The 25,951-nt window shown below is 39.4% G+C and overlaps 1 protein-coding gene across 5 annotated transcripts in view; it reads left to right on the forward strand.

Moving 5' to 3' along the window:
* Positions 1–25,951, forward strand: part of NPAS3 (neuronal PAS domain protein 3) — a 644,607-nt gene that overhangs the window by 606,081 nt on the left and 12,575 nt on the right. For all 5 annotated transcript variants that reach the window (XM_054400275.1, XM_054400276.1, XM_054400277.1 and 2 more), the window contains 2 exons: positions 6,839–7,032; positions 13,559–13,665. In XM_054400275.1, the coding sequence (XP_054256250.1) occupies positions 6,839–7,032; positions 13,559–13,665 (301 nt within the window). The remainder of the gene's footprint in view (positions 1–6,838; positions 7,033–13,558; positions 13,666–25,951) is intronic.

The following is a 25,951-nucleotide window of genomic DNA, read 5'->3' on the forward strand; positions in this document are numbered from 1 at the left end:
AATGCTCAAAATACTGACTTTTATGCAAAAGAGCAGAAGCTCCCTGTGGTATACTTGAATGAAAGTGACTGTGGCTGTTGTGCTTGCTTCTGGTCTCAACATTCCTCTCATATGCAATAAATAATGTTCTCCTCAGATCATGTTAGGGATTGAACAAGAGGTGTGAACTGAGCCTGCCAAGCCAGGGTGTCTCCCATGTTATGCTTGTCTCTAAGCATCCTATAAGTTTGAGGTCTCATAAGGATACTATTTTTAAACCCCTCAGGATTAGTCTAAATTCTGCTTCTGACTGGTTTAAGCAGCGACATAGCTTTTGAATCTTACTATTTGGAGAGAGTGATATCAGAGAAAAGATGAGAAAAGTCTAGAGCATCTCCAAAAACTAGTATTGACTTCTTAACAGTAAAATGTGTCCTGAGACCAAATATGCTTTTTAAACGTAAATATCGTTTCCATTTTCAGATTGTCTTTTGCAGCTGTATTTGAGGAGGTTTGAAATGTACTTGTAGATGGAAAAGAGGCTGTTGACCTTGAAACTATGTATGCGTTAGGAATAATGTTTACCTTTCTTGAAAGCAGACTTGTATTCTTTGAATGGGTGCTCAAGACCACAACTCTTACTAGTGGTTCAGGTAGCATTCGGTGCAAAATTGAATTAAGATTGACTGCATTTTACTTGCAAAGCTCTTTCTCAGTAGTCACAGATTACTGACTAGTCTCTTGTTTTTAATCCATCACAGTTTAGAATGACTCACTGACAGCTACACTACTAGTTTATTTTGTTCCGTTGTGGACTTGCTATAATAGGACATGGTTAGTGTGTAGAAGCAGTTTCTTTTTTTAGATGGGCTAAACAAACCAAACAAACAAGCACTAAAACAAGGCTAAACCCCAAGCAGCAAGCTTCTGAATCATATAAGAGTTGAGAACCATTACTCTAAGTAGACGTTATTCTTCTGTTATGCTAAGAGAAAAGGTAGGGTGATACTTATGAAGTTGGAGATGGGTAATGTCAACAAGGGAAGAGATGATGTGACAGTTAATTTATAGATGAAAAGAGATAGTAAATCTAACATTGATATAACAGGAGCATCCATCTGCAAGCTTTACCTTTCACACCTTCATTACCTGAGGGGTGTTTGATCAGGTTTCCAGACATGGAGGAATCCCCAAGAGTGGCTGCTGAGTGTGTGCAAGCTGCTTTACACAGCTCATGCTGCAAGTCCAGTTTGTCCTCTGTGTGTTAACCGTACACATGACGGAGCATTGATCTGTGTGTGTGTGCAGCGAGTTGAATGCATGTGGGACACATCAAACTTGCTGCACATGTGGGCTGACTCACCATACTGCAGCTGTAGCAGCTCACTCCATTTCAGCACCAAAATGTCATGCTCCATGGGACCTCCTGCTAGGAATACTGCAGTGCTTAGAATTGCAGTAAATCTTTTAATGGAATACGCAAGCGTTACTGGGGCTGCAAACAGAACTGCCTTGAACTGCCTACTGGAGTTCTTTGGTCCCACTTGCTGCTGAATGTTTAAGTATAGGCAAGTGATGTATTTTCCTAAAGGTTTCCTGGAGTTTAGGAGGCCAGGCCTTGATTTCAGTGAGTATGAGGATGTGAAACTCCATAAATAAATGGCTTCTGTCATTGAGAAAACATAAGCAGATAGAAATGTTGTGGTGGCTACAATGGGGCACAGCGAGGAAAGAAGAGAGCTGTGGTAGATAAAGAAACCTGGACTGTAGTTTAGGTTGATATGCACGGATAAATCTTGAAGTCAGGAGAAACTTTTAAGATATTTCTGTGTGAACTCCAGATGTGACAATAGACTCTGTTTCCTGTGAAAAGTCCAGAGGAAAGCCTGTTTCCAAATGTTGAGTTTTAGCTTAGAAATCACCTGAAACCGTCTGGGAACCCTTTACCTTGTCAAGTATTAACACTTCTTTTGCTGGTGTCACAGGCAGGTTTTCAGATAAATACCTATGTATCTGTGAGTGGATATGGTTATAGTTTGTAAGATACTTTTTCTGCTAATTTTAAGAGTCCAAAATTATGTTTTAAAGATTTAGGTGTTGATTTTGGAGGCATAAAATAGTATCTTATCTTTGAGAGACCAAAACAAGTATGTGTGAATCACAGTTGTTTCTGTTAAAGGTGGATAACTCTATGTGTAATTTGTTTATAAGACAGCTAAATAAATATCTAGGCACACAAACTGAATTAGGATGTTTTCATACATGACTGTCTTATCAAAATTTGTGTCTAATTTTAAGGCTTCACATTTAATATCTCATTAAGAGAAATGAGACGGGGGAAGCACTTTCTGCCAGTCCTGTGGTTTCAGTCCCACAATAAATTGGCACAGTGATTTCACAGAGAACAAAAGAAGATATCTCTTTCCAGTGGCATTTTCAGTTTTGAAGAACACAAAGAGATCTGAAAGGTGAAATTCACAGATTTGTCACGCTTGAAGGTTTTTATAGCCTCTGGTAATGCATGTCCTTGCTGTGACATCACATGTATGTGAAAACATGGACACGATATTTAAAGATGTCTTTTGACGAAGAAAGTATTTCCATCTCCAGCAATGAGGCTGAGCTTTAAAGGATGAGGAGAATCCAGATGTGTTTTTCAGTCACTGGGCTTTCCTTTTCTTAAGTATTGACAGAGGGAAGGTTTTATCAAGGTCTCTGTGATGTGCTTGTTTATAATAAGTAGACATTAGTAGAGCACATCTAAGTGCTTATCGCTAACAGACGACTGAAGAAAACATATGGCAGGGAAAAGAAATATATATTTGTCCAAGCAATGTGGCTTGTTAACACTCCCACATGCATAAACTGTGTTTACATTTACTTACAATATTTTGCAAATCCCTTTTCTAATCAGCTAAAATTAAAAGCCAAATAAGGACTTTTTTTCCCCCCCCCCAATATTGGCGTGTCAGGCAAATTTGATTTAGAATTTTTTTAACAAAACAATTAAACAGTACAAAAGATTTTTATAGTATTTGGCTTGCTTCAGTGTGATATCTTTACAGCAGCATAAATATTATCTTTATTTCATAGAATCATGGAATTGTTAGGGTTGGAAGGGACCTCAGGGATCATCTAGTTTCAATCCCCCTGCCATGGGCAGGGACACCTCACACTACATCAGGTTGCTCAGAGCCACATCCAGCCTGGCCTTAAAAACATCCAGGGATGAGGCTTCTACCACCTCCCTGGGCAACCTGTTCCAGTGTCTCACCAGCCTTATGGTGAAGAATTTCTTCCTAACATCCAATCTGAATCTACCCATTTCTGGTTTTTTTCTATTCTCCCTAGTCCTATCACCACCTGACACCCTAAAGAGTCCCTCCCCAGCTTTCTTGTAGGCCCCCTTACTTAAGATACTGGAAGGCCACAAGAAGGTCTCCTCGGAGCCTTCTCTTCTCCAGACTGAACAGCCCCAACTTTTCTCAGTCTGTCTCCATAGAAGAGGTGCTCCAGCCCTCTGATCTTCTCTGGACACGTTCCAGCACGGTGTTAAAAGTTTTTCACAGTGTTAAAAGTTGTATTGTTGCGGAATGCTTTTTGGTTCACCACCTCTATATCCAAGCATAATTGTTATACAACCAGGTTACTCTGCAAGCAATAAGCCAGGTCAGAATGACCTATGTCAAATCCTGGTCTAGAATGGATCACAAGGTTTATTTTGACCATAAAGTTTCTCTCTGCTTCTATAGGGTGAAATCATCATGCAAGTTACAGCACAGATTCTAGGTAAAAATGTCTCTGAACTGTTAGCACAGTCCAGTTCCCATTAGAGTGAAAAGGAGTCTTGCTACTGATTTTGTTAAGGAGGCAGATGAAGAAATGCTGGGGAAATCTGTACAGCCCTTGACACACAAAGTTTCTCATCATAGCTGTGATCAGGAGTATTAACATTCATCCACCTTTCTATAATGACCACAACACAGTGTCACTGTCTTCTCTTGCTGTGACATCTAAATATGCCAGTCTATTTGTATAGGATCATTAGAAAGAAGATAATTATAGTTGAAAGATGGATTTGGACTGTTGCATACTTTTCAGAAGAAAGTATGGAAAATAAGTAAGGAAAATTGCATAGGAGAATTGCATTTACTTTTGATTTTCAGAATATTCCTAGCAAATTTTTTGTTAAATATTTACGTCTGGATCCAAGTATTGTCCTTCATAAACCAGTGTATTCTTGCAATTCAGCTTCATTAAAGTCATAATACTCCTTTAGGATATGTTAGACTAGTGCTGTGGGATTGAATTATAAAGAGTTTGATTTTAGCTACCAGAGATAATTGACACTATAATTCCTATCACCCCTAATCCCAGTTCAAATGAAGCAGTGTTAAAAGTGGCAGTACTCACAGTGTAGACAAGGTCATGACAGCTAGAATTGTTTTCTTATGACCAATTAGATTTCCCACTTGGTGCATTTGACTAATGTTGTTCTAGAAAGGGATTTGAGGATGGAAACACAGTTTCTTGGGAGGAACATGGGCAATGAAAGTGATGGGCAGTTTGCTACACATTTCCCAGTGTACAGAGTCAGAATGCAATTCAGTGCTGATCCCTAGAGTTTTAATCACACAGGGATTTAGAATTTGTTTTGATCCATGATAGAGCAAGACTGTTTGAATCTGGAAGCAAACTTTCCTGAAATGTTACTGTATGGTGTCTCTAACAGGTTTGGAACTGTCTCTTGGAGTAATACTACATCTGAGGTGTATTTCAGCTGAGGAATCAGGAGGGAAAAAAAAAAAAGTGAGGTACAGACTGAACAGAGAGTTGTTCAAAAACAAATCATGTTGCTATTTAGCTCCAAATGACATGGGGGTTTCAAAAAAATACAAGGAAGAGATAAATGGATTTTAAGTATGATAGATCTTGAAAATTCCCTCAAGTGATAGTGCCAACTTCAAAAATATTAGCATAAGGACTCTTGTGAAAAAAACAACAGAACAATACTTTTGCATAGCATGTTCAGTATAAGATTATTTTTCACATTATTGCTAGTTATCCATCAGCATTTTTCCAAGCATTTACAGATTGGATTTTTTGCAGTAAGCTGAAACTGCATGATAAAAAGAGACAGATAATGATAAAAAGCAGAAGTATACACAAGTCTAGCTAGAAGGAGCAAAATATACTATTACTGCCCCTCCTGTGAAGTTAATCCTATTTCTTTTAGCTATTTCTTCATTAGTTAATGAGGTCTTGAGAGGAAAAAAAAATTGCAGTGTTTGAAATGGTGTTTTTGCATCCTTGCCTTTAGGAACTTTTTCAAATATTCATAGAATAGTTTGCTGTTGGAAGGTACATTAAGTGTGAGTTTAGACAATAATTACTTCAAATGTGGATGGTCAGAAAACCTGCACCTGAAAGGGACAAACACAGCAGCTAATCACTTTCTTGATTTAGATTCACCACACTTGCTGAAGTAAAAATGTAAAATAGTAGAGGAAAGAGACATTTAATGATTAGATTTAAAAAAAAAAAAAAAAAGAAACAAACTTCAAGGCTTAGATCACAGATCTGCTAGCATGAATTAGATTTGAATTTGGATGTGCTTTGTGGTTTGCAGTCTTATTAAAGATTTTCTTCCTCTCACTTTCTGTTAACAATCAATCTCAGATCAGAAGCAAAGAGTCTGCCTGCTGGCTTTGTGAGAGGAGTATCAGTGGATAGAGCTACTTCCCATCTCTGTCACCTCCTCTAGCACACCTGGTACCAACCAACATCTCTGTTAGCTTCTGGGTAGTGAGTCTGGCAGCACAGTGAAAGGGGTCCCCATCCCCTGGAAGCTTTCTCTTTGTATTGGTGTAACACACTCTGAGGGTGAAAATCTGGGAGAACTCCCAACTGCCAGTTCTCATGGGTCTCTTATCCATGAGTACAGGAACTGCAATTTCCATTTGCGGTTTGGTATCTGGCATCAGTGCTGTATCTAATGTTCTTTTATTGGAAAAAAACAACCCCTTTATTTATTCCTGAAACTCCTGTATTGGAGTGGTGGATTCTTCTTTCCCCAGAGTTTTAACTTCATTTAAGGCAGCGTTCTCAGAATGTCCCACTCCAGGGGTGCAGTTGGATCTCCCAGGCATCTTCTGGTGTTACCATGTGAATAAGGGAAGAAGCCTTACTCCCCTAGAGCTCTCCTTGTGTACATAGTACGCTAGACAAAGGCATTGTGCATCTACTACCTCTTAAAAAGCTTGCTGTGGATGCAAGAAGACTATCCTGCAGCTGAGCTCATTGATCACTTGTAGGCTGTTGTTTTTCAAATTGCCAGCCAGAAAGAAGTAATCCAAGGCTGTGAGCAGTGTCTGCATGCTGGAGGTGACTTGCAATTCAATGAAATACATTCTGGAAAAGTCGCAGATCTTTTTGTCTTATATTCAAGTCTCCAAATGTTGTAAAACTAATATTTTATTGATGTCTACTTTCATAATTCCAGTTTTATCTTCCTTTCTCTTTTCTTTTGTTCAATTTCTAGCTTGCTTTTTCCTCCTCCTTACTGTAACAACCACCACAACAAAAATCAATATCACAGGAGTTCTGAGGTTTTCATTTGATGAATGTGAAGCATTTGCCTGTTATGTTCTTGTCTTCTTTTTTTTGCCATGAGGACATATAGGACACGTTGACAGCCAATATTAATAAGCTTAACGCTAATACTGGTGGTTACTTAGTACAATTTTTGGCTGTGTTCTGTGTTCCATGGGGAATAGTAATGCTATCCTTTAAAACAAACTGATGTCACAGCTGCCTCTAGAATTCACTGGGGGTTTGTTTTATTGTTTTTCTTTTCCAGGTGATTCATATAACAGGCCGGTTACGTCTGAGAGTGTCTCTGTCCCACGGACGGACAGTACCCAGCCAAATCATGGGACTTGTTGTCGTTGCTCATGCTTTGCCACCTCCTACAATTAATGAAGTCAGGATTGACTGCCACATGTTTGTCACTCGCGTGAATATGGACCTCAATATCATTTACTGTGAAAATAGGTACAGCTTTTGGCTCCTTTTTGTTCTTTTTCTTTCTTTCTTTTAGCTGTGTGTATTCTTTGTTCTGTGAGCTTAGCAAAAAGTTTTGACATTTGTGGCTCCTGAAATGTCCTCCTGGTGTTGTGTAAGAGCGTTGGATTCACTCTCATCATCATCGCCTATTAGAGGATAAATATAGATTAAAAGCTGTAATTTGCAGAACATCTCACTGGAACAGGGGAGCATACACCAAGAAAGATTCCTCTAAGTTTTCCATTTTTACAATCCCACTGTCCCTCTCAGAGGCAAGATTTGGGACTAGACAGACGCTGGTCTGACCTGTATGGCTGTCCTTATGCTCTCCCATCCTCCCTCTACAAGTCTTTCTGTCTGAAGTTTTAAAGTTTTCCATTTTTGAACTAATTTGCAGATCACAGCACATTGTGCTCAGTGTTTAATGGAACAGAAGCACAGATGGCCTAGATAGTAGACTAGAGAGGTGGGATCTGTTGCAGTAAGAGGTGGGAAAACTGTAGAATAAAATTGGTTAAGGGCATACTGGGAAAGACAGCAGTGAAATGGGAACAGGTGATGAGGAGATGGTTGAGGGGGGGCCACATTCGGTGTGATAGCGACAAGTGATCTTGCAAGGTGGAAGAGGGAATTTAAATTCAGCTGTCTGCTCCTGGGGGGCTGGTAGCATTGGGGCTTCTTACAGGACTCTGTAAAGGCAGGGCCTGGCAGCCAGGGGCATTGAGCCCCAAAGGGAGCAGGGCAGCTGGGGACACTGGGGCAGCCCCAGGCAATAAGCACCTCCCCAGGGCCAGGCTGAGGTTCAGCAAGGTGGGGCAGGGCTGTGGGGAACTGGAGGCTGACTCTGCTATAGTGTGGAAGGGGCAAAGGCTGATGCCCTGGAGGCTGACACAGGGCCCTGGAGTCCCAAGAGGCTGAAATGGAGTTCTGGGTATTGGGCAAGGCGAGGGGAGCCCTAAGGGGGTTGAAATGCAGACCCAGGCTGTGAGTAGGGTGCAGGAAAGCCTAGCTCAGGGGCTGGGGGAGGCTGGTCAAGACCATTAAGGCTTATCAGTTCCCTCAGGGCCCTGAAAAATAAAATAAAATAAATAAATAAATAAATTTTAAAAACAGGCATTCATAGCAGAGTGAAGGTATCTGAGAAGGAAAATAAAAGTAAGAAGGAAGTTTGTTTCATTAATGGAAGTCTGAGGTATGAGGGAAAGGTTGGAAAAGGTAAAAGAAGGTAATGCAGCCAAAAATTTTACCAACCTATCATAAAAACAGTGGAACAAGCAAAATGGCTAACACAAGCTTTTCATGTGGCAGTAGCTGTGGCATATTATAAATTGCAAGGGGAAGCTCTTTGTTATGAGCCATCATAATCAATCATAATGGAATACCTATGATCAGGATAGCACATCAATATAAACTGTTCTAAAAAGGGATAAACTCAAATGCTTTGTTGAATCAGGGCTTTAAACAACTTAAAATAATCTTGAATTTCAATTATGAGGTTATCTTTACTGTCATGTTGCTGAACTGCCACAATAGTATTAATAATACTGTTACTTGGCTATTAGAAAGAACACTTCCTCTAAACTTCAAAAGCATTATCTAAAAGATAATGTATTATTCTCATTTTTAAGCTTGGAAAAACTGCTCCATAGAAAATGCCTTGCACAGGGTCACAGAGAAAGCTGGTAACAGTATTAAAATTTGGGCTGAGATTTTGCCTCAGATTCTACCCAGTGAGCATCTAGATTCTGTATAACCTGGCACTGGTGAAAGTGCTCTGCAGATTAGCAGTGGGATCTAGAAGAAGGGTTTTGCCTTAGTCTTTGCCTTAGTGACCTGTCTAGGTAGTATGGAAAGCTGCTACCACTGGAGAGCTCTTCAAAGGCCTCTGTGAAATGAGTTGCTGGTATCCCTCCAGTTCCTAATGAACAGATTTCCTTTTGACAAAATCACCTGCACTTAATGGTACCTTCATTGGCAACCTCAATAAACCAGCCAATAATCAAATGTACATCCAAAATGAAGTGTTCTGCCAGGTCAAATATGATATTACTTTGCGGTCTGTCTTAGAAAGATTCATTACTTCCATCCTGTCAGTTTGGCATTTTTATTAGCCCTGAATTGTATATTTTTTTAATTAAACATTTTTGTCAGCCCTTCCCTTTACATTCATGTAGCAATAAAACTCAAATTTCTGAGAAAGGCATCACTGAAAAACATAAAGTGCATCAGATGTGGAGCATTAATTGGTAATCACACAAAAAGAGCTGATAACACGTGGTAAACTGTTAAGCCAGCTGACTTACACATGAAAGTGTTGAGCTTACCAATTTTTTTTTCTTTCTTTAAGGTAAAGGCAACATTATAAAGCATCTTGTTTGAGATGGATTTTATCCCATATGGTAGGGTAGAATCCATATGATGAAAATTGCATTTATGTTGCAATAGTTCCATTTTAAGTCCCTGTGTCAGTGTTAAAAACAGCTTATAAAAGGAATTTCAAATAGAAGTAGAAATAGTGCTTCAAGTAGAAGCACTTCACTGAGGTAGCAGAATTTCCACTGATGGAAAATGGGATAAGATTAACAAGACTTGGATTTCATAGTCAGGAACAAAGTAGAACATGACTGTAAAAGCTGGAGCGATAGGAAGAACAGAAGAAGGGAAGGAATTAACTGAACAGCTGATCGAAGTTGTCGTATGAATTATTTGGACATTTGCCAAGGCCATTCTTCGAGTCAGGGAAGTTGGAATCTCTCTTCTGGGATTATAGAAAAGAAGATAAGTATCTCCTCCTGAATATATGGGCTTGACTCCCAGCACTTGCGGGCAGCCAGGAAATTCTTTGTGGTGCCACAGTAAAGCAAGCACAACGTCGATGAAAACAGAGAAAAAGAGATCCATGCTGGGGAAGCTGTAAGCACTATTTATGGAGCAATGGGGAGTTACTGGCAGCTGCAGGGAGCATGGAGCAGAAGCCATGCTACTTAACTGAAATGAATGTTCACAGTGGACCATTGGATCAGCAGGGGTGAGATCAATAGTACTCCTAGTTTTCCACGTGGTTGCCTGCTTGCAACAGCAGGGAGCAGGAGTGACATTACTCAGATTTTTGGGTGCATCTTGTTGCTTTCCTCTGGATGTAGAGATCTGCACGGAAAATTCTGGATTCAGTGCACAAAATACTCATCAGTTAGCTTCTTTTTGAGACAAGATCCATTAGCCTCTACACTGGCTGTTTCTAACAATTAAAATTTTGTTCTGAAAGTGTTACATGAGGATGTAAAGGTTTGTTGCCTAAAATGTGCTGTGTTAATTTGTTTTCCAAATGTGGGACTCATATCATCTAAACTTCACAATCTAGTTTAAAATAGTCTAGATTTTTTTTATTAGTCAATGGAGTGAGAAGAGCACCTGCAGAGGAGAAATCATCTTAGATGGTAATAACTAAAGGCAAAATAAAGAGACTGCTGCTAGAGTACAGCATCAGTCTGTGTGAATTTCAGTGTTAACTGCTTGTGATTGGATACCATCTGGAGAGAGCCTACAGCCCAGTTTAATGTGAGCTGCTGTAGCCGTATCTACTAATACATGCTTATAAAGGAAATAAACCAGTGGATATGGTGTTTTACAAGGAAGAGGGGTTTGACCCATTGTCCATAACAGGGACTGCCAATAGTTCCTTCAGATCTGCAGAAACAGTCTTTTGTGGAGAGCCTCAAACCTACAAATGTGTGTACAATTTGGTCCTAATTCAGCAAGGCACTGTACCATATACCTAGCTTTACATTTCAGTCATGTTAACACTCCTGTCAGTCAGTGGAACCACTGATCCACTGATTATGTTTTACAGGATCACGTCTGTGTATTCAGCAGAACCAAGTTCCTACCATCAGGAGTTCCCAGCTGAGTTCCCAGCCTAATGCTTTCTTTAGTCAGAGGGCTTTGGAGCCACGAGATCTATCTCCTAACTAGTGTTCTAAGATATACTATAATATTTCTTTCATTTCTCCATACAAAATATGTTTTCCATCTTTAGTGTAAGTTCAGTATAAGCATGAGTGTCCTGTTTGATGTAATGTCTTTTGATTCTGGTTTCAGTGTCATTGCTTTGCTTGCCACTTCTAGCTGGATATTCTTTCTGTTTCTTTTTCCACTTTTGTCATAAAAAAAAAAAATTAATCCTTCATATGTCTATTTGTAACAGCATTTTCTTAATATTATAGAACTATTGAGTCATAGAATAATTTAGGCTGGAAAAGACTGGTAAGATCATCAAGTCCAAACACAAACCTAGCACTGCTAAGACCCCAAAGTGCCACATCTACGTATACTTCAGATACCTCTGGGGATGATGACTCCCCCACTGCTCAGGGCAGCCTGTTTCAATGCTTGATAACCCTTTTGGTGATGAAATTTTTCCTAAGATCCAATCTAAACCTCTCCTGATGCAACTTGAGGCCACTTCCTCTTGTCCTATTACTTCTTACTTGGGAGCGGAGAACAACACCTGCCTCTCTGCAGCCTCCTTTAAGATAGTCATAGAGAGTGATAAGGTCTCCCCTGAGCCTCCTCTTCTTCAGGCTAAACAACCCCAGTTCCCTCAGCCAGTCCTCACAGGGCTTGTTCTCTAGACCCTTCTTTGTTGACATTCTTTGGACACTCTCCAGGACCTTGTAGTGAAAGTCCCAAAACTGAACACAGCGTTCATTGTGTGGCCTCTCCTGGGCAGATGGATGATCACTACCCTGGTCCTACTGACCACAGTATTTCTCACATCAGACAGGATGCTCTTGGCCTTCTTGGCCACCTGGGTGCCCTGATGGCTTATATTCAGCTGCCTGTCAATCAATACCCCCAGGTCCTTTTTTGCCAGGAAGCTTTCCAGCCACACACACAGCTTTCCCCAAGCCTGTAGTGTAGCATGAGGCTGTTGTGACTCGAATGCAGCACCCAGCACCTTGATTTGCTGAGCCTCATATAACTGACCTCCACTCTTCAACCTAGCCTATCCAAGTCCCTCTGCAGAGTCTCTTTACCCTCAGGGAGATCAACACTACTGCCCAGCTTGGTGTCATCTGCAAACTTACCAAGGGATTGATAAGATATTAAAGAGAACTGGCTCCAGAACTGAGCCCCTGGGAAACACCACTTGTGACCAGCCTCCAGCGGGATTTAACTCCATTCCCTACTGCTCTGGGCCCAGCATCCAGCCATATTTTTACCCAGTGAAGAGTAGAGTTGTCCAAGCCATGAACAGTCAGTTTCTCCAGGACAATGTTGTGGGAAATGGTGTCAAAAGCTCCACTTATGTCTAGACAACATCCACAGCCTGTCCCTCATCCATTAAGCAGGTCTCCTTATCATAGAAGGAGATCAAATTACTCAAGCAGGATCTGTCTTTCCTAAACCCATGCTGATGCTTGGTGAGCACTTCTACCAGCTCCCTCACTACCCTTGGGTGGATCCCATCCAGCCCCATAGACTGATGCTTGTCTGAGTGGTATGGAGTAGGTCACTGACCATTTCCCCTTGGATTAGGAATGCTTCATGCAACTCCCCATCCCTGTCTTTCAGCTCAGGGGTCTGAGCACCCAGGGAACAACTGAACTTACTCTTAAATTATATCTTACAATTACAAAGTGAGCTTAACCCCAATCATTGCAGCATATTTCAAACCTCTGTTTCTAGAGGGCAGACATAGTTTTAAATGCTTGTGTGAGCAAGGCATTTTCCAGTTGCTTCATTTTTTTTTTCTGTACTGCATTTAAGGACATTGACATCTTGACACTCCATGACAGAACTTTACACATGCACATAGACACAGGCACGCAGGCACACGCACACAAAGGTCTGCAGAAGAGATTTTAAAGTTTCTGTGTGCAATAAACAACAAAGTCCCAGTTGAAAGGGCCTGGAGTGAAAGCTGAGCTCCCAAATGAATTAGACTAAAAAAGATAACACCCTGAGGCATCTGTATGTCTCAGCATTTAAATTATATCCCTTGAAATATCAGTTTGGACTTGGTGCCAAGAAATGGTTGAAGAGCTTTTTTCATGAATATACCCAATAGAAGACCAATCTGTTGAAATGAAATGTGTCTCTAATCATTTGCTATAAACATAACATGTTCTTGCTTTATTATGTAACCTTGAATCATCTTAGTCTTTTAATGAGGATTTTTGGATTGTTGCTAATGCTTTACAATTTCACAGAGTTATATTGTCTTGGCGTTATGTTACAGGGAGAATGTGCCCTAGAATTTAACTTTCCACTTATTTAAGTGGATAAAAATGATTTCAAGGTTTCTTAAAAAAAAAAAAAAAAGGTTTGTTTGTATGTTTCTTTAAGTCTGTGTCTTGTTTGTAGAGATATTCCATTCAAATTGCCAGAGCAGTGAAAAAAAACCAAAACATTTTAGCAGATTTCACTTTCTGAGTCATTTGACAACTATTGTGTTCTTTTACTTCTTGAATTATAGACTGTGTTGGTGTTTTGTTTTGTTTTTCATTTTTAGGATTAGTGATTACATGGATCTGACCCCTGTAGATATTGTAGGAAAGAGATGTTACCACTTTATTCATGCTGAAGATGTGGAAGGCATCAGACATAGTCACTTAGACTGTAAGTACTTCCATTTTTATCAAAATAATCTTGTATAATACTTGATTGTTCCTGAGCTATTATTTATATTCCACAACTGAGGTTGTAATATTCCACCTATGTGTTTTATCATTGGGTTTCATAGAGGGTGACTTTAATATAACTTCTTGTATGATTTATTTTCAGGTCTTCTTATAGACATATAAGATTGTTCACATATGTGGAAATAAAAAATTGTATTTATGTTGCCAGAATTGCCAGCAGCTGTACATTTACACGTGCTGTGCATTATGTTACTCCTTCAAAGAGGTAATGCTTAGGTGAGAAGCTCCCTAGCACAGAAAATGAACCCCTTTGGCTTTTATTTGAGTCACAATGCAGAGGTCAAAAGCTGGACCATGTATGGGATTTCACCAGGTTTTTCAATACTGAACTGAGAAGCGTTTTAACCAGCCCCTGTGTTAAGATCTAAATGGCCTCCATCCTTTTAGCATCTGTGTCCCTGTTATTTTCACACAAGTAGTATCTGATCAGGGTAACAGAAGTACAAAAGTGCTGCAAGAGAGAAACCTTACCAGAGAACGTTTGCTTGTGTCTGGGTATGGGGGAAGGGAGGTTCAGCTTGATTCCTTGTAATTAAGCTCTTTGTAGTCTCTTTATTAAAAGCCATAGGGCCTAATTCTTTTCTTGTTGAGATCTGTTGACTTCAGTGATGGTGCCTCTGATTTACCCTGGTGGGGGAAAGAGACTTAGGCCCCTAATCTCTAATTTATCTGTGCCTGCAGTGAAGCCAGATAACTCTCTGGAAGTTTCAGTGATTGACTGCGTTTATGATTGACTTGTGTGTTTTTCTTAATGTAAATTACTATCTGCAAACTGCCTCTTAAATTCAGAGTCCCAGAACTGAGTAACTCTACTCCCCCTGCACCACGTCTTGCTAGCATTTCCTAATAAAAGGGCACCAACACAAATGCAGCCATGTTTAATTAGCTTTTACAAAACCATATGACTGCAGTAGAAAGCAGTATAAATCTTCAGTCTAAAAGTACCTTGCTTGATCTGCAAGAGAAGGTAGGAGGATAACTGCAACTGGAAAGCAGGATAAGAGGGACAACTTGTATTGTAAAACAGCAGCCAACAATAGTATCAAGCTCTGTAATGCTGTCAAATATAACCTGAAGTTTCTAGAAGGTAAAGTGCGTTTTCTGTGAGAAGGTCAGGTTAGATACATTTCTGTGGGAAAAAGAAATAAAATCAGCTACCCAAACTTATAAACAAAATAATTTTGCATCATTTACATTTTGAGCATTCAAAATCCAGGAGAATGTGTCAGTTGCTCAGAAATGAAGGAAGGCATTCAGAAACTTACTTGGTGCTCTTGAAGCTGGAAGTCAGAAATGACAAGTTGCACTTCCACTGCACTATCTGACCAAGGAAATAAAAGATATTTATGACTCAGACTTAACATACCACCTGGCAGAGATGAACATCCCATTTGAAAAAGACCTTAATCTTCTGAATGACCACTTCTCTCTGAAATAGAATATGCTTTATGAAACATTCATCTCTGGCAAACTCAGAGACCTGTGCAGACAGCATGAGTGCAATGTGGCCCAGTGTATAAGCATGGAAGTAGGACTCAAGAGGCCCTGGAAAAAGGAATGACTTCTGGAAAATCACATTACTGTGTTCCTGCTCTCCCTTTATGTCCAGTTTAGCTAATTGGATTGCAAGCTTTATAAACACACAAACTTTCTCCCATCAACAGCATCCAGCACAGTGGGGTTCCAAATCTGTATGGGTGGCTATAGCATAATTAATTTTGCTAGGCTAATTTGGGGTTTGTGTTTTGTTTGGTTTTTTTTTTTTCAATAGATTAGGCTAATTACATCTTTTATGTGTAGGTGTTCTCTTGGCTTATAGGAATAAGACATTAATAGAATCATTCAAATTGGCAGGGACTCTGGACATCACCTAGTCCCACCTCATGCTCAGAAGAGGATCAACAGTGATTCAAAGCAAGTTGTTTAGCACTTTGTCTAGTTGATCTTGAAAATCTTCAAGGTCAAACTTTGTATGTGCTCTCTGAGTGGCCTGTTCCAATTATCCTTAATAGGGGTTAATTATCCTCATGGTGATTATTTTTTTTTATTTCTATCCACTTGACATTTCCCTGTTTTGATTCTGCTGCTCATGGCTCCATCTGTGCCGTGATCTCTTTCCACATACACTGTTAGGTCCCCCTGAAACCAGCTCTTCTTCAGGCTGAGCAAGCCTGGTCCCACAGCCTTTCCTCATAAATGAGCTCCTGACAGACCCCTGCTAAGCTCACTAAAATTTATCAATATATTTCCTCTGCTGGAAGCCTAAAATTAGATTCCAATTAAAATTAAAAAAAAAAAAAATCCAATCTAAAGAGTGGTGAGTGAAGGGGAATAATGATTTCCTGTGATCTACTGGCTATACAGCACAGCCCATAGAGCACACTGCTGATTCATGCTCACCACACTGTCCACCAGGACCCCCAGATTCTTTTCTACGATGTAACAACCCAGACAGTCATTCCCCAGCCTGTAGCATTGCAGGGAATCAGTCCATTCCACATGCAGAACTTTGCATTTTCCTCTTCATGTTATTCAAACTCATGCTTGGGATGAAAGATCTTCGAGTTTAAATTAGATGAGAATAGCTCAGGAAGTATGCCTGCCCATTTTAAGTCCTGCAGGAGCTGAAGTGTTTCATATCTTTGCCCAGAGAAATGCTTGACCCTTCTAGCATTTGGGGGGAAAAAATGTACTAAAACTAAGAGTAACAAGTCACAAAACCCCAAAACACTTCATAGCAGCTTGTCCATCCTAGAAAATCCAGTTCAAACTGAACTAGAAAATCTTCCTGATTTTGTTAAAATAAAATGAGAGCTAAAATTCAGGAACTTGCAGACACTGGTTGTAGAAGGTAAAACCCAGCAGAACTGCAGTTCCATAGAATAGAAAATGCAGGAGATTTGCCAGTAGAACATAGGAAATTGAGATTACAATGAGGAAAAAAAGGCAACATTATCCAATATTTTGAAGAAGAGTTAGAAGCACAAGTAATGGTTAGAAAGCCCTGTTGAAAAGCAGAAACAGAACTTGAGAAAGCAGCAAACTGAAAAGATTGTGTTTGATGGAGGACTGCAGAATGCAGCTAAAGTCTTGACTGATTTTTGCAGGGGAGAAGACAATTTTGAAAGGTTAAAAATAGAATCACAAATTTCCAGGGTAGATCTAGGGATAAAAAGAAGCACAAATAAAATGTCTACTCCACCTATTCACTGATGACACATCAGAAAAAAATGGAAATATTAGGCCAGGTCATTCAAAGACATCGAAGAAGGAAAACAAGCAGAGAAGAAAACATTTCAGAAAACCACACAGAAAAAAAACCCAAGAGTGGTGTTGAGGGCTTCAGATCATAGCAGCCCATTAGACGCCTTGAAAAATAGGTCTCCTTAATGCTGTCTTAGATAAAAGATGACAAAAGCAGTTTCAGGAATGTGACCATCATGAGTATGATGGTTTAGAAAGTCTTCAGGACTATAGCAGTGACAATATTAGGGTACTTCTGCCCTGGTGAGGCCTCATCTGGAATACTGTGTCCAGTTCTGGGCCTGTCAGTTGAGAAAGGACCTCAGGGAACTGCTTGAAAGAGTCCACAAAAGTGATTAAAGGAGTGGAACATCTCCCTTGTGAGAAAAGGCTGAGGGAGCTGGGTCTCTCTAGCTTGGAGAGGAGGAGACTGGGGGGCTGCCCTCATTAATGTTTAGAAATATGTGAAGGGCAAGTGTTGAGAGGATGGAGCCTGAAGCTCACGGCTTCTCAGTGATGTCCAATGATAAGACAAGGGGCAATAGGTGCAAGCTGGAGCAGAGGAGGTTCCATGTGAACACAAGGAAAAGCTTCTTCACTGTGAGGGTGGCAGAGCACTGGAATAGGCTGCCCAGAGAGGTTGTGGAGTCATCTTCTATGGAGACATTCAAAACCTGCCTGGATGTGTTCCTGTGTGACCTACTCTAGGTGATTCTGCTCTGGCAGGGGTGGTTGGACTGGGTGATCTTCCATCCCCTAATGTTCTGTGACTCTGTGTAATGGAAGGTCACTGACAGTCAATGGAAAAGCTTCCATTGGGTTCAGTGGAGATTATGCCTTAAAAAGGCAAATTTAGGAGGACTAAAATTCTCACCCCAGGGAGGTAAGCAGCAAAAATTCATTAAGTTCAGTGGGGTGAAGATTTCTACATAGAGATTTAGATTAGTTATAGCTTGATGGCCTTGTGGATTACATATGTCTGCATTCATTCCCACACAAGAGATGGTGGCAATCCCACAAGTTGTTGAAGCACAGAAAAAAAATTAAGGGATATTGTTTCTGTGTTGTTCCATTCAAGCTCTTTCACAAACCTCTCAGCCAGCTGTTTGGTGTTTCAGTTCTACATTATTAATCTGTTTCCCATTTCACAAGTTTTGGGAGTCCTCTCATTTGTTCATCACCATTGAACAAATTGCTGGTCCAGACAGACATCACTTATCATAAACCAAGTCTCTGTCACAGAGATTATATATATATAATTATATATAAATTTTTATATATATATAATTATATATAAATATATATATATATATATATATATATATAATTATATATATAATGTTCTCTGATTTAACAACCTGTACATCAGGGATCTGCTCTTGGATCAGCTGACACACAGCAACTGGCTAAACTGCAGTAACTTGTATTTGAAACCAAGCCTTCAAAAACTGCAAGGTGAGCTGTACCCTGTCTCTGATACAGATAACACAGAGATCTTTGTTAGGGTACTTGGCATGGAAGAGCTGAAGTTCAATGTTTCCTGGTTTGTAGTTATGCATCTAGAACTAACACCCTAGAAAGAGCACTCATGCCCCCAGTTCTGCTTTACCACTTGTAAGAACGGGAAAGGTAATCACAGATTCAGAGAATACTCAGGTTCTCTCTTTTTACTTTCCTCTGCATAGAAATATTGCAGGACTGAACTGCATGCCAAGAATAGGACAATTCATACACTTTCACCAAGCCATGAGTCCTTACATGGGTAGAACTGCCCTTGTTCCAATGACAAGAAAATATCCCTGGTCTTAAAGCTAGCAGGCTACATTTTATGTCAAATCAATATCAGAAATCAAGCAGATTAATTAAATTACTGTTGTGTGATATCATAACACTGTCTGTAGAGCTCAGCAAGGGCAACTGACACTTGCTGCTCTATGGAGAACGATGCTGTGTCTGTGTGCTTCCCCTTGGTTGACACTGGTACTGTACAGAGGTCTGTAAGATCCCTTTTTGATTTAAGAAGTACATTTCTTGCCAAGAATGAATGAGTGTCTTATGCTGTAGGTATACATCTTCCATTTAATTGAAAAAAAATTAATGATTTTCGTTGAACATCAAGTACTTGATGTTACTGTTCAAATGAAGGTCATTAAGAAAGCACTAAGGAAGGATAAATGTCAAGACCTCTGAAGGCAGCCATGAATAAATTTTTGGACAAATATAGGATAACATGCCACCATCTGAAAATTAATATGTTGCTGGTAAGAACACTGTCTCAAGTACATATTGGTATATAATATGTGCTTTTTCATTTTAGAATCCTAATTGAGATCTAAATTCAGAAACCTGACACTGATAAAAAAGATATGTGTTGTCCTCAGCTGTTGCTCAGAAAATATCATCCTGTTTCTTCAGGATTTGATTTACAGCTCTAAGAAATACAGTTCCTCAGGAACAGTGAGCCAGGGCAGTTCATTTCCCATAAAGCAAAGGTCTCTGATGAGTATGTTTGGTAACACTCCCTCTGATCTACTTTATCTGTTTTCCAGTGGTTAGAATAATCCAGTCTTCCTGAAAATAAACTATTCCACATTCACCTTTTTTTAATATCTTCCCTATTTTTCAAGGGATATTACCCTCTCAGTCTGCTTTTAGATCAGTTATATATTCATGATTTCCTTTTATGTATGTTCAGTAGAAAAATTCCATGGCTGTACAAAATATTGCTTGGTGGTTTAGCCTACCAGCTGTAGTTGAACTAACCCTTTTAACTTATGCACATCAGTTATAATTTTTTATTCTCTTAATAACCTCAAACACATGAAAAACAAATAGAAATGAGTTGATAATTTCTAACAGTAAAATACACTTCACATATTTTGCTATCACGCTGTGGAATAACTCTGCAATGTCAAGTAGCACACAATTAGTAGAACTGTAGGGGGAAAAAAAGAAGTGTTTTGATCCTGAGGAATTTTTATCCTAATCAGATCGAAATTTCAGCGCTCTTGTAGTGCTTAATATCTTCAATCACCAAAAAAAATCAAACTGATTCCAATGTCAGGTTTTGCATTCTGGGAGTGAAATAAAATGCTAAAATATACAAATGAATCTCATGTTTGTACAAGTTTATTATCATCACTAAAAAGCAAGATTGATTCTAAATTAGGCTGATAGAATGTCTGGTGTTCAGCTAATTCTTAAACCAAGCCCACCTGGCATCCTGATGACACTCTACTGTGTCTTGTTTTCAAAGTACTGCACAAGTGTTATGCTGACCACTTGCACTGTCTTCCTCTCTGTCCATACTATGAGCCAGCAAAGATTTCTGCGTTGGAGGTTGGCATCCTTATGTCATTTTGACTGGAGATAGTGGTGATAGGGCAAGATGAGGGAACAGGATATAAAGAACTAAAAGCAATGAAAGCATATAAAGAAAACATCTTTTTTAAATTCATACAGGGAAAGAAAAAAAGGAGGATGGACTTTGGTTCTAGTCCCTGCCTAGTTTTGGGGTTTCAGTCTAATGACTCTGAAGAGGTGTGCATCTAACCAAGAGAATCTTTTTGCCATGCTTGGAAATCCTGCAGATGCTGTGTTTACTCCTGCCAATACTTAGAATCATAGAATCATAGAACCAAGAAGGTTGGAAGAGACTTCAAAGATCGAGTCCAACCTGTCACCCTACACCTCATGACTATCTAAACCATGGCACCAAGTGCCACGTCCAATCCCCCCTTGAACACCTCCAGGGATGGTGACTCCACCACCTCCCTGGGCAGCCCATTCCAATGGCCAACCACTCTCTCTGTGAAGAACTTTCTCCTCACCTCCAGCCTAAACCTCCCCTGGTGCAGCTTGAGACTGTGTCCTCTTGTTCTGGTGCTGGTTGCCTGGGAGAAGAGACCAAACCCCTCCTGGCTACAGCCTCCCCTCAGATAGTTGTAGACAGCAATAAGGTCTCCCCTGAGCCTCCTCTTCTCCAGGCTAAACTTCTTTGGGTTATGAGAGATGCTGATCTGCCTAGCTTCATTTCTTTGCTCTCTGACCAAAGCTGGTTACATTAGAAGAAGGGGCAAAATACTCTGCAATATGCAGTTAACGATGCCACCCCCCCTTGTTTTCTTCAAAATACATTACATGGTTATTTCATTCCTTGAAAGATGAGAATCTATTCCACTGCTTCTATTTCTGTTTGTGGAGGATGGTTGTCACTGTGTAATATTTGATATTCTAAATTATCCATATAAACATTCAGATACCACTTTAAATCCTGATAAATGTCTAATCTTTGTGATTATTTTGCAGCTGCGTTTTTCACGTGCAAATTGTTTGTTATAGGACAAATGTTTTCTGTATGTAAAGTATATATATAAGGGTTTACCAGAAGCATCAGATCTTTTGGATAGTAAATAAACCAGAAAACTCTACAAAGCTAAACCTTTAAGCTATTTAAACCATTAGCTGCTGAACCTAATTGCAGAGTTTTGCCTTCTGTAGCTTAGCAATATGCAGTTATTTTGCGAGATGCCTCAGATACAGTTTGCATCAATAACCCTTTAACTTAATTCCCGATGCTGTTTCATCTTCAAATTAAATCTAATGCAATGCTGATTAGTACATTCCCATTTCAGTTTGTAGGCTCTCTGTTGTGAGTCTTCCCCAGCTCATAGTCAGTTGAAATTCACACCTAAACTCTTCTCCTGTCTTTACATTAAAAATGCATGTAGTACCAGCTGTATAAATACAGCTCCGGCATTAAGGGGCTGTAGAGTGAAGGTTGAGCTCAGATTTCTGCAGGCAGCCTCTGGCTTCCCAGTTTCTCCCTTAATCATCTTCTTTATTTTTTTAAAATCTCTTTGTGCTCTAAATTTTCAACCCTAAAGATGAATTTATGCTTTGATATTATTCTTGTGATAGCTTGCAGATAAATTGCAAAGCCATGGGAATAAAAGGTTTTACTTTGCACCTCCAACAGCTTCACCTTCACTCTGTCCACTAAACTATTTATGTGGTGACTTTTCCTATGTAATGTAAATGAAGGCATTTTAGTGTGTCATTTTCAAAAGTACTTCAGCCACATACTTTTTTACCTTTATTGCTGAGGTTCCCTCCAAGATTACTGAGAGCAAAAGTGTTCATCACTTTGTAGTCTAAGTCAGAAAGTGTTGCTCTGTTGAAAATCCAAGAATGGCTTAAGGATTTTATTTGTAGTGTACTAGGCTGTGAAATACTCCATCCTAAAGATGTCACTGTGTGAAGGAAGAAGAAACTGTTGCAGATCTTAACAGAGTTTTAGAAACACGTTAATGGTACTGGTTTTTTTTCCTCTTCTTTTCATTTTTCAAACATCTGGATAGTTGAACTTGTGTCTCTGAGCCAGAAGGATATGAAAAGACAATCAGTAATATCTGTATCCTGTATCAGTTACGTGATTGCGTGGCAACAGGTCTTATTAGCACTCATTTGAAAGAACCTGCATAAATCACTTGTGGCTTTGCCACCATGAGTGATGTGGCCAGTAGGAGATCAATGTTGATTTTGATGTCTGATAAGTTACAAAGCAAGTAGGAAGCTGTTCAGCACTTTTGTCTCAGAGGACTTTTGGGAAGGCCCTTCCAAACATCTGAAGCCTTTGTACCCAGTGCCCCACATATTACTAGGTATTGGGTCTGAGATCAGAGATGCTTACTTGTTGAGAAGTTATTTTTATCTTGCAAAGTTTTGGGGCTTTTTTTGGTTAGTGCTAAGATGTCCTTTTAAAGCCTGTAGAGAACAATGGAAGTTTTCTTTTCTTTTCACAAATCATCTTGTATAAAGGGACAAGATGCTTTAAAAATGGCTAATGTAATTTACTCCAAACGTGAGATGGTGATGAATCTTTGTGGTGGCTAGAAGGGTGTGTGAATATTCAGTTATGCCATGCCACCATGACACAGTGCTGGGGATCCCTTTCCTCTAGAGATTAGGCTGAGAAAAGCACTCGTTTCATTAAGTCCAAGTTCCCAAACAGGGACTCTTACCCCAGAAATGAAAGAATGTCTAAAGAGATCCTGTTCCTTAAAATAGACTGTCTTTAACCTGTGATATTCAAAAGAAAATTAATATTTCTGCCAATCTGCTTCTGTGAAACTTCTATCTCCTTTCCTATTTGTAGGATCTATAGTTGTGTAGAGTCTGCTGATACATTTGTAATGGCAGGGGTTACCTTCTAAAGTCATTAATCTTACATAGGTTGTCATATGATGGACATGAATATTAGTGGAGAAATGGAGGACAGATTCAAGTTTCTTGAGCAAGCAGGGCCAGGCTTCTCCTCTGATGTTACGTTTTAGTAGCTGAGGGCAAAATTTGGGTCTGGGATTTCATTTTCCCCTCCAGTTTGAACAGTGAGAGTTCATTAATGATAATAGAAGTGCTGTCTGAAGTTGGTGTTCAAAGCAGGCTTGGGTTTCTAAACGACGGTTTCAATATTAGCAGAAGGAAATCTCTTTATGGCAGGACTGAAGATTTAAAAGTCATGGGGAGGCAGACAAATCATGATGGAAAAGAAAAGTTAAGACAGAGAGGATAAAACCTATAGATTCCTAGATAGATGAGGCTAGTGTTCATTTTTCAGTCCAGTTTGTCATTAAATAAATTGTTTAATTTATTTACATCATTTTTAGCTGTAAAAATAACAGGAAAAAATCTGTTGTGCATGCTGTAAGCTTCCATGGAAGACTCCATCTAGTGAAACATTTAATTATATATTATAATTCTGTCATTACATTTGATCAGTACCTACATGTTGTTTTAAAATAAACCTTCTGCCTAGCATTATATATTCTTGTTAATAGTTATTGTTAAGCATGATTGCAAAATTGTATATTTTTAGATGACAGATTATGAGCAACTGGTATGTTATAACCACTAGGAAATGGAGGATACTTATTCAAGTATCACAAAGTCACAGCAGTTGGAAGGAACCACTGAAAATCATTGAGTCCAACCCCTCTGCCAGAGCAGAATCACTTAAAACGGATCCCATAGGAACACATCCAGGAGATGATTACTTGTGCTTAGTGCTAGGAAATACTGTTTGGGGTTTTTTCTGGTTTTGGTGGGGTTTAGTTAATTTGTACTGCTGCTGTGAGCTGACATCATGTAAACTCATAACATAGGGTTGATTTTAAACAAAACATCTTCCTGATCCTCATCTGAGATAATCTGGAATCAGATGAAGGTGCAGTCTCTAGCAGAGGCTAGGAATTTTCAGAGGGCTGGAGTACTAATATCCTTGGATTAGGTATAGGATTACAGAATCCATGAATGTTGTTTCCAAACTCTTTTCACTGTTTAGAGTTACTTTTCTTCCCTAGCTGGACACAGAGCTTTTGGAAGGCTTTTCTCACTGTATTTGGCAATGACCTTGAGCTGCAGTTTGGCTTAAACTACTTTTAACATTTGCTGTTGTGTAAAGTGATGCAGGAAAAATACTGCTTAATTGTAAAAGATTCTTAAGCTTTCCAATTTTTATAAATGGTTGGTTAAGGTTTTCCTTTTTTTTTTTCCTCTGCAAGGTTGTTCATACCTATTTTTGCCTAATTTATCAGGTATTTATGTATGCAATATCCCTACACTGGAAAATTAAACCGTTTCCCTTATTGCAGAAGTAAGCAATTGCCACACAGCATTTTTACAGTGACTGTTTATGCTTGAAAGAATTATCTTAGGTGATTGAAGAAGTGGGAGTTTGGATACCAGTGAGGTACAATTTTCTGTCATGAATCCAACCTGCTACTTCCTATCTGACTTTGGAAGGGATGAATTCATATTTAGAAGGCAGCAATTATTGCTAATATTCATATCATGATAGCAGACAAGTCTTGGTCAGTGTTAATGACTCAATGCACTGCATTTCACCCAAACCTAGAAAGGACATTCTCTGTCCAACACTCAGGTCTTCCTCCTGTCATATGGTGTGACTCAAATGCAGCTTTCTAAAGCCTCACAGAAGCAATATTTTTCTAAACAGTTATCGTCTGTCTGTTTTGCTTAAGGTAACTCAGCTGAGATACAGTAAGTCACACAGGGCTGGTAAGGAATGCATTTGCACACTGTCCTGACTTACATCCCCTTCTCCTTACCCTACCTTATCTAGTAGATCTGAAATCCACGTGTTTGTGGAGGATTGCATAGATGGCACATGTTTGCTCACAGAATGTCTACAAGTCTCCTATCATCCAGTTTGTAATTCTGTTTAAGTAACAAAACGTCATTTAAGATTGCTAAATATTGCTCAGTGCTATTTTTTCATTGCTAAAATCCAGTTTGCAGATACCTTCTATTAAAAACATCTAACTCACTAATTGCAAAATCTATAGAAAAGTCCTTACAACATCAAAGGCTCACTTGATCCTTGGAGCTGTTACAAATGAAAAACTGTCTGTGTTACAAGCAAATAAGGCACTTAATGCACTCTTCCTGGCTGTGATGCTGTTTTTCCTGTGGGTTTTCAAAATGACCTTCCTGTAAGCATCAAGGACTGTAACTTTTCAGATAAAGAAACTTGTTCTTGTTTTAAGTCTATGCCAGGTTCATTCCCCTATAGCTCACAGTTTTCAAAAGCAGAAGAAAAACTAATCCAGAATTAAAAAAATAAAAAAAAAAAACCACCTCTGTTTCCAGAACGAAGTTACCCTGTCAGCTTGCCTTGGGCCTTAGGTGGAGAAGTGGAGATTAAAGAGTCAGTATTCCTTTTCATGTTCTGTCTGCCAGTTTTGTGAATGTAGAAAGAGTACTTGTGGCTGCAGCTAAGTATCCAACTATGGTATTTAGTATGGCATTTTCATCCTCATGCAGTGAATTAAAAATATTCTGATGCATTTATCTCGAGGGGAATTCAGTATCAATACTGCCCAGTCATTGATAAAGGTATTGCAAGGAGAAGGGTGAATAGCATGGCAGATGTAACCTCA

Source organism: Indicator indicator, chromosome 4, assembly GCF_027791375.1.
Source record: "Indicator indicator isolate 239-I01 chromosome 4, UM_Iind_1.1, whole genome shotgun sequence".
Classification (NCBI taxonomy): Eukaryota; Metazoa; Chordata; class Aves; order Piciformes; family Indicatoridae; genus Indicator; species Indicator indicator.